The 12,484-nt window shown below is 52.2% G+C and overlaps 3 protein-coding genes across 3 annotated transcripts; 2 read left to right on the top strand and 1 right to left on the bottom strand.

Moving 5' to 3' along the window:
- Window positions 1-274: 274 nt before the first annotated feature.
- On the top strand, window positions 275-451 carry CGCS363_v010680 (uncharacterized protein; the record flags this gene model as incomplete). Its single annotated transcript, XM_036642529.1, has 1 exon — window positions 275-451. One exon carries the CDS (start codon window positions 275-277, stop codon window positions 449-451), a length of 177 nt encoding a protein of 58 aa, XP_036492432.1.
- Window positions 452-2,762: 2,311 nt separating this feature from the next.
- On the top strand, window positions 2,763-3,649 carry CGCS363_v010679 (uncharacterized protein; the record flags this gene model as incomplete). The annotated part of the gene is made up of 2 exons (XM_036642528.1): window positions 2,763-3,162; window positions 3,219-3,649. 2 exons carry the CDS (start codon window positions 2,763-2,765, stop codon window positions 3,647-3,649), a joined length of 831 nt encoding a protein of 276 aa, XP_036492158.1.
- Window positions 3,650-10,322: 6,673 nt separating this feature from the next.
- On the bottom strand, window positions 10,323-11,788 carry mtr-0 (N amino acid transport system protein; the record flags this gene model as incomplete). Its single annotated transcript, XM_036642527.1, has 2 exons — window positions 10,323-11,553; window positions 11,604-11,788. 2 exons carry the CDS (start codon window positions 11,786-11,788, stop codon window positions 10,323-10,325), a joined length of 1,416 nt encoding a protein of 471 aa, XP_036492157.1.
- Between the last annotated feature and the right edge of the window lie 696 nt (window positions 11,789-12,484).

Here is a 12,484-nt window from a genome sequence, read left to right as displayed (position 1 = left end):
GTTTCCGAAATCCCGACCCCCGAAACGGCTCATTGAGCATCGAAATTTTGCGAACAACGTTTACGTGATTTGCAACGAATTTGAGGCTGACTCGCAACTCTCGCCTTGCATTCCCACCACGGACTCAGCATCTCCGACAATGCGACTGAAGAGAGTGTGAGCCGCTCACGTACCACGGTCGGGCGGGAGTGGTTGATGATGCCGGCAAGTGTGGAATAGCAAGGCACTCCCATGGCTGACCCTGATTTATCGCAGGGCAGAAGATCAAGCTGGCATGTTGCTTCTGCCACGAGGACAGCCTGGTCGTAAATTTTGTTCCGTGAAGCAGAAGCGTCCTTGCCCGTGGAGCGGCGGAACGGGGCCGGCATCCGGGCCCGGTACCGGTCTCGGCCGGCGACGAGCTTGTGGACCCACTTCACCGTGTCCGCGACGGAGCCTAGGACCGAAATGAGCAGGCTTGGTACGTCCGGAAGGTCTACCAATACCCCAATCTTGATGATTGCGTCCATGTTTTTCTGAGTTTTGGTGATTGCGACTGCACAAAATGCGCGCGCTAGGTGGCGCGTTCCTGGTGAATAGACTGGCTACTGCAAACAGCGATTAGCTTCTCTTCATTACCAATCAAGCTGCATCTTCGCATACCTCGTTTCTATCATCGGATACTCAGTCGCTCCAGTCGACATCCAATTTTCAACAAATCTCAGGTCAAAAGCCTAATCAAAAGCCCATAGAGAGTGCATGGGTCATTCGGCCGATGAGACGCCGACGTTCAAACAGGACAAGGGTTGGTAGCTGGCGAAGATGGTATCCATCAACATCTTCAGCCATCACTATAAGGCAGAATTCCAATGATCACAAATGAAAGGGCTACGTCAAGCTTGTCCAATGAGGTCTAGATTTAGCTCGGCCCGAAAGCTGCTTGACATCCGACGTGGCTGGTGATTGAAGGATTCGGGAAGGAATGTCATCCATCAGCCTGGGTCAGTTCGCATGGCAAGCGAGCGTCGCATGCACATGGTATCTTGGGCCTCTGCACGCAGTAAAGAAGGCGGTGGTCCCAAGACATGAGCTGAAATATTTCTAAGCCTGCATGGGCTGAGTATGAGCCTCCGTTGGGGAAATTCTCGTCGTCCGATGGCCACCGGCATGCTGGTGGGGTACAGCCGCACAATTCCAACGGCGGAGTGCGTGACGCAGCAGCATGCACGAGTCGCGCTCACTCTTACAGTCTGGACGCAGGTGAGCTTAATTCTAAGAAAACCTCATCTTGTTTCTGGGCTCTGTTTTAGGCTTCTGGGTGATTGAGTAGTTCAAGAGAAACAAACTTTCTCAAGCGTGATCTATTTTTCTTCGAGTCTTGTGTTTGCAGTCCTTAATCTCCAAGTGCCCGAAGCCTTCAACTGCCTGGGGCTTCCACGCTATCCGGATGCTGGAAAGGTGGGTGCCTCAAATTGTAAGCCGGACCCCGATTACCGAGAGAAGGCCAGCCGCCAACAAGCGCCACGGTACTTCTCAAAACCGCCAGCCGCCCGATGCCGTCTAGTCCGTTGTCCGGGGAAAGCATCGAAGGGGGAGAGAGAGGTTGAGTCGCGGCAGCGGCTGAACGACCCGTGCACAGTTGCACTAATTGGGGTCACGAGCAGCATAGATATTGTGCACAGCTCTTTTGTAATCATGCCTTTCTAGAATAGTCCGAATCATTTGGTGGCCACCACGGATGGCACTGATTGAGTGCGTTTGAGATTGTTTGCTTAGACAACTTACATGAACATCCGACTACCGGAGTTGTCTGAGCGAACAGCCTGGGCGACTTACGTACAATTCCAGGGCACAGGGCCTAGAATCGGACGGGAGCCAAAGTGATTTGACCAGTGCCCGATCAGTGTCATGTTGGATAGGGCGGTTGATCCGGCCTTGCGGGAGGTGGGAGATCATCAGAGCCATGCTCTTCGACACTGAGCACGACACCTGCCAGGGCTGGAGGGGCAGAAAGTGGTTGGGGGCTGCAGACGCCTTGGCCGCAGGGCCCTTTTTCGACAGAGAGACACGGAAGCCTGCTAAGAAGAAAAGGCAACACTTGGTGGGTGGTGGGCTCGTTAGACTTGCATGCGGCCTAGCGCCGAGAAGGAAAGCCAATGTCCTTTTCTTTTCCAGCCGTCACTCACAGACTCAGAATTCTCAGCCTGACTCGGAGGGAAGGATTGGCGCGTTCCTGTTTCATTGCCCAAGGTCGGGCGCTATGTCTGCGGGAAAAAGAAACGGCTCCGCTAGCGCGCGCCGTGGCGGCCTCACCACGCGCCGTTGCTCATTTGCCGTGCAGCACAATTGATGGCGTTCAGATCTTATGTTCGTCCGAGCATTGCGACTAGGGTTCGTGGGAAACAGAAGCAACCCTGAAAGAAAATAGCACAAGCCGGCTGGCGTCGTTTGAGATGTGTTAGTCCTTATCGCAGCTTGTCCGGCACACGTGTGGTTGTACAGGAAGAAACTGCCAGCTAGGATGATCCGGGGTAAAGTTGCTCAGGGGCGGGGTCCAGATGCAAGAGTCAAAGCGATCGACACCTTCAAATCAAAGATGGCATGAGAGAAACTGGATATATAAGAGATGGACTTCGACTGCCGATCTCAAAAGTTCTAATCAGCACTCATCCAGCATTCAGCAGCAGCCTCATCTTCCAGCTCTTCACTTTCTTTCAACTACATTCACTACAACAGTCTCTCACTGACACCTTTTGAGTCTATTCTCTTATACCATAATCACCATGAAGTTCTCCGCCCCCATTGCCCTCTTCGCTGCCGGCGTCCTCGCCGCGCCTAGCGCTTCCGAGCTTTGCACCCGCGAGCTCAGCACCGTCAACACCATCATGACGACTGTTCTCAACGGCATCCAGAACCTCGACACCACTTGCCTGTCTTACACCGGCGGCCCGGGCCCGGAGCTCACCAACGCCTCGACCTACATGCTCGAGATCATCCGCACCGCCACCAACAACGCTGCTGCTATGCTTCCCTTGACCATGGAGGAGGCTCAGGCTTTCCAGCCTCTCTCTGACCAGCTCAACGCTGCTGGTGACAAGCTCCTCACCGACATCTCCGGCAAGGTCACCCTCTTCTCTGCTGCCTGCATTTGCGACACCACCCTCAACTGGGTTGCCCAGATTGGTAAGTTCCCACACTTCAGCTTACAGAAACCTCCAACCGACTAACACTGCGAACAGCCGGAAACGTCAACACTCTCATGACCACCATCTCCACCAAGTTCCCCGCCGGCGGCAAGGGTGGTGATGAGATTGCCCACTTCACCCAGGTCTTCTCCGACATGCAGAGCCAGCTCTCTGAGTGCTCCGGAAAGCCCTGCGCCGGAGCCGGCGGCAACGACAAGAGCGTCCCTGCCACAACCCGCCCCGTCGCCGGCGCCCCCGCTCCTACCGGTGTCACTCCCGGCGCCGCCGTCCCCGCCCCCGGCCACAGCAACAACAGCACCAAGGAAGCCTCTCCCACCGCCAAGGGCACCAACGGAGATGCTTCCGCCACCACCAAGGGCACCAAGGAGGCTTCTCCTACTGCCAAGGGCGTCGTCACCGCCGGAGCTGCAGCCACCTTCTCCGGTGCCGGCCTGGCCGTCGCTATCGCTGCTCTCCTCATCTAAATCCTCTGCTACGAACCCTGGAGGTACTTGCTGGTGGCTCAGCTGGATTGAACCCAACAGCGCAAAATTTGCGAATCTGGGACGGACATTTGCACATAACGAAAATGTACAAAAAACCTTTTTTGGGTAGGAGAGGTTGCGGGTACACGGGCATTGCACCTCGAATGAAGTCACGAACATAGTTTCTTTATTACACTAATTACATGCGGGAGTGGGGTTTATGCAAATAATGTGTAGTCGCCAATACATGTAGATAGCTGGACAAATGGAACATTTAAATTAAAAAAGAACACTCTCACAGTTTCTCACATGTGACTTGCAGCAAATGATTCAGACGATCCAATTTCAGTTGATGGGACGGCTCGTTGGTCTAGCCTTGCCCTAAACCCCTTGCTGATCTCCGCGTTGTTAGCGGGTTTCGAGCTGACTGCTTGTACGACCATTCCCATATGGGAAAAGCAACGATGATAAGGCCATGGAAAAGGAGAATCAGTACATACTCGAAATTTCCAAGCAAAAAACGCCTTAGATTGAGAAATCATTGGAAACAAACATGAAAACCCATCTTGATCTCATTTCACGCAAGGCGAAGTGTCTCATTTTTATATACGCGCTTGAGCTGATGGCAAAGACAATGGCTTTTGGACCCGATAATGATGTTCAATCTTATCTCTACGCGACTAATGGGGCACGGTCTGTTTGTCAGACCACTGCAGCCAGAACCTCTATTTTTAAGACAGCACCACGGAAGAAACGCGGGCCCTTCGTTTCGGCCGGTAGCGTCAGCCTCGCTTACAGTCAAAGTAGCTGTGAGTGTAGAGAAGGAAGCACGTTCTGACTGAAGCCCGGGACCACACAGGAGTATCCCAAGTATTCGAGTTCTCTTGGGTGACTTTCTTGCGGTCTCGATAAATGTTATTTCTGGTGATGTGGAAACGATACACAGTGCTGTGGATTATGAAGTGATACGTTTGATAATCAGGGTGCGCATTTCGGAAGTCTCAGCTTTTGTTCCCAGACATGCACCATATGCTGTCAAACCTGCATGCTGAGTGTCTCTCATTCACAGGCGTGAAGGCTTAGAAAAAGAACCCGCAAGTCAGCATGGTCTTAGGCATCGTACGGCCCAGACATTTTTACAAAAGATTACCAGCCATACTAATCTTAGCCACAAGGCCATCTCGTCTGGTCAAGCTATATGGTCTGACTCCTACATATGGCGGTGGCAATCTCTGAGGCCAGACTTTGGCTAGCGAGAAAAGAAAATTCCCCCTTGCCACACATACTCAGGAATGCTTGTGTTAACCGTGAGCCTTGAATAATGGCTGAGCAGATAATGATGAAATCCCATCGATACATTGCACCTATTGCTATATTCTACTCGATTCGGATATCAAGTTGTCCATCCAATATCCATGAAAAGGCTTCCGTAGGAAGCTCTAGCCCACACTGCAAGGCATCGACTTTGTGGACTATGTTACCGGCCTCATTTCGATCTGATATGAGTAGAAATGTGACTCGGCTCTCGGTACCTTCCATGAGTATAAGCCAGTGTCGTCGACCTGGCAGATTATTACTCTCAAAGTCCCATCCCTCAGTCATCATTACAATTTCTTGGCTGTGGTCAGTGTCTGCGATTCGAACATAATAGTCGCCTTTCACATCCGATGCGACTACCTCCTTTGCGCTCACTTCGATGCCCCCATCTCTGATCGTGACCTTCCGCCGTGCTGGTTCGATAGTGCATTCAGCACCCATTAGCGGTACTTCGTTTTCAAGAGCCGGCACCCAGGAGGGACTAGCGATAGTCTTTCGCACGCAAAGGATCTCAAGTCCGAGCAATCCCTTTTCAACCAACTCCTCAAGTACCTGAGCAACAGGTTCTTCGTATGTTGTTTCGATGAAATCGCCTCCCTCGATCATTGCCACCATCCCCCAAAGTGCGTCTTTGGCGACAGTACATCTTCTGTTCTGCGCCATGCGCCACACCAGAGCCAAGGGTCTCCTGTTGCGAGCAATCCATGCCTGAGTTGAAAGGGCCCCTCGGATGTGTCTATTGTCGAACAACACCACTCTATTGTCGATTTGACCAATGCCGGGGTCAGAAGAAGCCTTCGTGTCTCTGCACGTGGGAGGATCTTCTGGGCTCCGTGGGTATGATGGTATCCCACATGCTCGCCTCACTGCCTCGTCGATTTCCCAACTATATATGATTCCATCAGTCGTTTCTAAGTGTGTGCACCATGCCAGAGCTGTCTCCTGCATGGTCCAGACTCTTTCGAAATACGGATTCTCCACGAGCGCCTGGATGAACTTCAGAACTTCAGAGAAAGTCTGCTGTGAGGCTCTGGCACCACCTTCCAACCAGTCGTCAAGGCTTCGTCTGAGCCCCGGTGCCATCATGGGTATGATGTTCATCTCAGCCCCGGCGTAGTACTCGGCCATTTTGGGAATTTCGTTTGCTTTGTCCTGCACTGAAGCCTGATTAATGCACAGGCTGTCCACCCAAATGTACTGGACACCGTACTTCATCCACAATTGAACGGCAAATTGTCCCCAATCCTTTCCAGCCGTCTCGCTCCATACATGGGAGATGGTTGTATATGGAAGATCCCGTTCCAGGCTCGCTTCGACGAGTCCCGTTTTGCAGTTCAGTAATCGGGTCGGAATGATCGGACTGCGACTCGGCGCAGTCTGTCGGGCTTTGGGGTGCAATCCATGGCCTTCAGTGTTTCTAGCAGCAGGCCAATGCATGCGCTGGTCGTTATTCAAGTGCCGACCATAGTCCCAGCCACCGGTGGCCCTATTTTCATGTATCATGTCCCGCACGTTCCACAGCCCCCAAGGAATCGATTCACCGTTCTCGTTGACTGCAACTGCCGACCAGCCGTTGTCTGAATCTGTCATCTGAACGATAAAAGGGCTGGGTAGTTTGCTAGAATGGTCGCCTCGTCTATGCGTCTGTGAGAATTCTCCTCTGTTCTTCTGTTCTTGATTTACATTGGGCTGCAGACATGGTGATAGACAAGGGAAAAAAAACATCGCAGACGACGTCTGACATCTGAGATTTTGAGTGATCCCACTGGTTCTTCTCACGTGGTTGGGCAGATAACGGGAGGTCTCCGCTACCTTACATCAAGCGGGATGCAACCGTTCTCATTCGCCAAGCCGTCAGCAAACGCCATCGAGTGGAGAGTCATGGCTCTATGTCCATCCACGTGGACGTCAGCCAGCAGTCAGAATTCGCAGGCTTTTCACCACACAAACCAAATTGCTGCCTACGGTAAACTTGTACGTTCATTCTTCAAAATTTGAACAAAAGTCCCGGCCTGGAGGGCTTGTGGACCAAATCTTCTGATCCGGATGCTACTTATGCTAGATTAGTTCTCGATAAAGTGGGCTAGTTGGCATCCTTCTTGCTATGGACAAGAACGCTCTTGAGAAGTGTTTGTTTTGTGCAAGGGGTCACGTACCCGCCGCGGAGAATGTTTCATGAGAATTTGACACTTTCGTAGGATGCCTTGCGTCTACTGTAAATCTTAGGCACGTCCTGACAGTCCTTAATTACTCCTCTATATAAAGGAGTTTTGCTATCTAGGCGGACACTTCTAGCTATCCGGGCTGATAACCACTTATACCATGCCTACTAGTCTATTTTATTTAAATAATTTTACTATTATTATCGTCTTTATTATCTTCATTATTCCTCTTATCCCTTTCTCTCTCCCTCTCCCTGTACCTACCGTCGTCGTGGTCGCTATCGTCGTCATCGTCGCTATCGTCGTCATCGTCGCTATCGTCGTCGTCGTCGATATCGTCGTCTATGCCCACTACCCGCCCGAATAGTAAAACTAATACAAAATGGGCTTAGTAATTATCTTCCTGCAGATGCTTAGGGTGCGGGAGTTAGGTAAAAAGCTCAATTCGTCTAAATTAGAATGACATCTTGAACGCCACTTTCTGCAAATCTCAAGCTCGGCTGATACTTCCCGTCCCTTTGGAGGATGCCTAAATATTCCTCAACTCCCTTAAGATCATTGAAGTTGAACTCAACCAGTCCCGATCGACGAAACGTATTGGACTCTCCAGCCTCTGGTACATGTTGTAGCAGAAGACCAGACACCAGGGTTTTGTCTTTGGCAAGTAGGAGAAGGTGTGTAGAGCCATTCAAACGCCATGCGTACTCGTCTGGGACCTTACCCCCAGCTTCAACCCAAGGAATTATATGATTCTTATCATCCTCCACTTTTATCAAGTTCACAATTTCGTTTCCCTCGCCGAACCTGACTGATAGGTCGTGTGGCAATTTTCTTAGCGGTCCTCGGACTGAGAGAGCCCGGACGCTAGACCTTTCGAGCGACGTCTGTTCGAGGTCTGACGATATTCCATCGACTTCAAACAGGGCTTCAATCTCAACGCAGCTTAGGACCTGCGCTGACGACTTGGGTTGGAAGTGGATCCCGTCAATGTTGCCGCATACCGATGCCCAGGACCACGACGGCACCAGCTGGGTAGATGGGATGCTTATATCGCTTATACACACCCAAGCAAGGGACCTGGCGATATCATTCTCCCATATTCCAGCAATGTACTTTTCGTTGAGCATATCACTCAGAATGCGTGCTATTCCGGCCACGGCAGGAAGACGGTCTTTGTCGAGGGTTAGCTTTGTTTTGGCGAAGAACCGAATGAATCGCCTCCAAAAGTTGTGGATCTCTTCTTTCTCGACGCCTTCGAGAGATCGAAGTTGGCCAGTCGCCCAGTTGGACTCTTCGTTCCAGCTTTCGAGACCACTGGGCATTGTTTCATTGGCGATCATATCGCTACATTCCCACCAAACCTCTTTCGGCGTATAATGAACAATAGCTGGTGACAGAGTCCGCTCTTGAGCTACCCAACCTCGGGAATTCAATGGCGAACCGACGATGAACTTAGCAAATCCGTATTGGCTTGCGTTAATGTAGAAGCCATTGAAGTTGTGTTCGACATGGATCCTGTCGACGAGTTTGAAGTTCAAATACACCGGAAAATGTTTGGATGGGATTGCATCTCTCTTGCTGAATAAGCCCGGTTCGCCGTTATGATAACCAGTGGCGGCAATGTTGAACTCTCCGTATCGGTAGACATCTCCCATTCTCCTAGATTCGCGGGTCCAGTCATTTTGGCAGTCCTGGATAATACAAAGGGAATCGATCCATATGTAATGAATGCTGAGCTCAACAGCGATGTCCATGGCGTCCTTGAATACGTTAAGGAGTCCATCGGTTGGTATTGCTTGATACCATGCACGTCGATTGCTCTTTTGAAGCTTCACAAAGTGGCTGGGTCCCCATCGATGACTCAACGTTACGTATGGAGTGGTTACCGGCAAGCTGTCCGTTTCGCAGAGATTTGCACGTATGTCTGCATTTCCTTGATGGGGTCTCCAGACGCGAACTAAGCGAGTTGGAAGAACACGAGAGTTTGGTTGCCATTGTCGACAAGTGCAGTGCCGATACCAGGACCGGACCATGTTCACACTTGCTTCCGATCTTGCAGTGCTCGTCTTCAAGGTACAATCTAGTAAACATTAGCTATCTTCCCACGAATACCGAATTGTATCGATTGACGAACCCAGGAACTCTGGTCCCAGACCACCTAGGTCTCTTACGGAGTACAGGCTCAAAACTTTGAGTATATGGACATCGTACCTCTCGATCATGCAGTCGTCACCGTCGAAGAGACGGAAAGTCAAATGAACCGAGTTCGTTTCTGATTTTGATGGGACGAAACCCCCATAGCCGTGATCAACAGTGCATTTGATGGAAACTGAATTTCTTAGCGTCCCCAAATCGTTCCTTTTGGTGTAGTTATCCACGGATTTAGATAACTGTTTGCAAAGAGGACAGCCAGAATGAACGGAGCTTCGCAACGAAGACAAGGAAGTGTGAAACATGTATTCCTTGTGGTCTTCAAACACATGGTAGGTCTTTCTTTCAAGAAACCTGCGACAGACGAGACAGAGCTTTGATGCCCACTGACTCAAAGCGAGCGACAGATTTTCAGGCAGTTCGTCGTCTTCATATGTTGCTGCGGGCCCATCCATTACATCGTCCTCTTCAACTTTGAAGGCAGCGCCCTCGTCAGCGTCGATCCCGAGCTTCGAATTATCATTGTCATCTTTCTCTCGAGCCATGGGCTTGCCTTCATTCTCGTCATCATGCATTACAGTCGCTGTGTTCTCGTCTTGTTGCATGGCCAAAGTTGAATTTTGAGAATGAAGACAGCACTGGCAAAGATGTACCAAGAGATTTTGAGCTGGGCAATGGAGCGCGAGCCGGAGCGTGTTTGATATCGGAATGCCTTTCCTCCGTGAAGAGGTTGAGGGAAGAAGGGCCTTATGTCGTCCCCACCTGCCCAGTGAACGTGGTATGCGGTAAGCGCTTAAAATCGGGAGGCCTCCATAAGCCCTGCCGCTGCACGATGTATGTAGTGTGATAACGAATCGGACCGCTTTACTCGCCCTCAGGAGTGTTGCGCCACATTGGCGTGTATACACTGCAGTCCTATTCGATAATTACTTTGCAGAAGAAACTGGTTATGGAATGTGAATTACTCATAGTGATATAAATTCGTGCCCCAATGGGGCCTAAGCGACGCTAGGCCGGATATCTCCACGACTACATACAATGTCTCACTCTGCCGCATTACTAGCACAAGTCCACGGTTTCGACCCTGAAGCACTCGCAATCGACTCAATCGACACCCAAAGTCCCAGAACACACAACAGGATACCCACAACCAAGAGGAGCGAGGTGAAGAAGAACTGCGTCTTCTGCTTCCAGTTGCTGAACCAGTTGCCGTAGTGCATCCACAACCAAAAGATGCCCGGCAGCCCAAACGAAAACCAGCTTGCAAACGCCGCGGACACGAGTCCCAAGAGGTTGTTGAACACCGGGATCGACTCCGAAATCACCATACCAATACCCCAAATACCGAGGGTCACAAGCAGCCATGCAACCGTGGACAGCTTCGTCCGTCTGACGACATGCTTCGTGTTACCGAAGATGCGGGTGAAGATGTACTGCGACGCGACGTGCGCGTAGATCACAGCCGCAATCGCAATTGTCGGAATCGCGACGCCCCAAATCGCCTTCCGGATCGTGGCACTCCCCGCCGCCGACAGCGCCGGTGACGGGACCTGAGGCCCGGCGTAGACGTAGATGATCACAGCCGAGATCAGGTACAGCGTCGTATCCGTAATCTGCAAAAACGCAAGCGCCTTCGGCCAATCATCCGGGTTCTTAAACTCCGCAATCACGCTGAAGAAGATGGAATGACTCGAGAACGCGCCCGCAATATTCGTCACGGCCAAAAACGCCGGCGAGAACCCGAGCTTGCGGAAGATGTCCACCGACCCGGCCCCAATCGGCTTCTCAATCGCCACGTCCACCACCGTGATCAGCACCGCGACGACAATCGACACGCACGACGCGGCGGACATCCAGCTCGTGTACTTGAGCGTCCGCGGCACGTTGAAGATCCAGAACGCGATCATCCCGACGGCCGCCCAGACCACGGTGCACGTCGCGCTGTTGGTCAGCGTGTTCATGCAGATGGTCCAGAGCAGGATGTGCCCGCCCATGAGGAAGACCTGCAGGATCGTCTGCGCCCAGCCAAAGACCTCGCGGAAGACGCCGCCCAGGCCGATGGGCTTGCCGATGAGCTCGACGGCGTCGCCGAAGTGCTGCACGAAGGGGTACTGCTTGCGGAACTCGGCGAGGAGGAGACCCGAGTAGGTGGCCAGCGCGGAGATGGTGCAGATGAGGATGACGCCCGGGACGAGGCCGACGGTGGCGAGGACGGAGGGGAGGGAGAGGATGCCCAGGGAGACAGTCTCTGCTACGAGCACGATGCCTCCTTGTCTGGGGAGAGTTAGTTGGGGTGGGAAGGTTGGAGGGTTGGGGGGACTGACAGCCAGTGGAGGGTTTTGAAGTTGATCAACTCGCCCTCGTCGTTCTCGCCCACGCCGCCGATGTGGCTCGATGAGGAGAAGGCTGGTGGCTGGTCCTGGACTACTTTGGAGCCAGCTGGCGCGTCGGCCTTGGCCTGGCTCTCAGGGTCGACGGGCGCCCTCGTGGCCTCTGTGTCCTTTCCCATGTTGAATGCCTGAGAAGGAGATCGGTTGAAGCTGAGTGATGTGGAATGGCCAACTTGTATGGCTTCACGATCCCCTCACAGGTTCAAAGCTGAGAGGTGTTGTTGGTGGAACCTGTTCGCGTCCGGTGGAGCGATCCGATGAGATGGCAGGACAAAGAGGGACTCAGGCCGACATGCAGCTTTCGGGGAGCGGCCTGTGGAGCAAATCGGGAAATCAAGCCTGTTGCATACGGGATGATTTAGGTTTGAGGGGCCCCGGATTCTCTCTTCCTTCTGATGTGCGTTTGCGCGGTTCTCGTCGGCACTCGTGGCAGAAGGGCGGAAGGGGGGATAAACATTTTAAGAGGGAAGCACATTCCCATCATCAACCCACACCACACCCATTGACTCACGGCTCTTCCGTCTTCCCACGCCACCCCAAACTGCTCAAAAACCTGGACACATGGGATGACCCCATTGTCGGAGCCAGACTTTTCTGACACGATGACTGAATTGAAAATTTAACAAGGTGCTACTGCATCTGGAACCTCCGCTACAAAATCAGACGGCGGGCGAAAATTCGGCGTTTTCGTTACGTCTTACAATCCACTTGGCGGGGCGCGCTCTGGACCCCTTTCCGGGATCTACGGGGCGCGCGCACTATGGGAGAACCGCCACGGGCCCACGGTCAGAAGGCCGATTCGATTTTTCCTCTCT

This window comes from Colletotrichum siamense (assembly GCF_013390195.1).
Source record: "Colletotrichum siamense strain Cg363 chromosome Unknown KSG_Cg363_contig07, whole genome shotgun sequence".
NCBI lineage: Eukaryota > Fungi > Ascomycota > Sordariomycetes > Glomerellales > Glomerellaceae > Colletotrichum > Colletotrichum siamense.
Note: the sequence above shows the minus strand (reverse complement) of the source record. Positions and strands in the feature narration are given on the sequence as shown.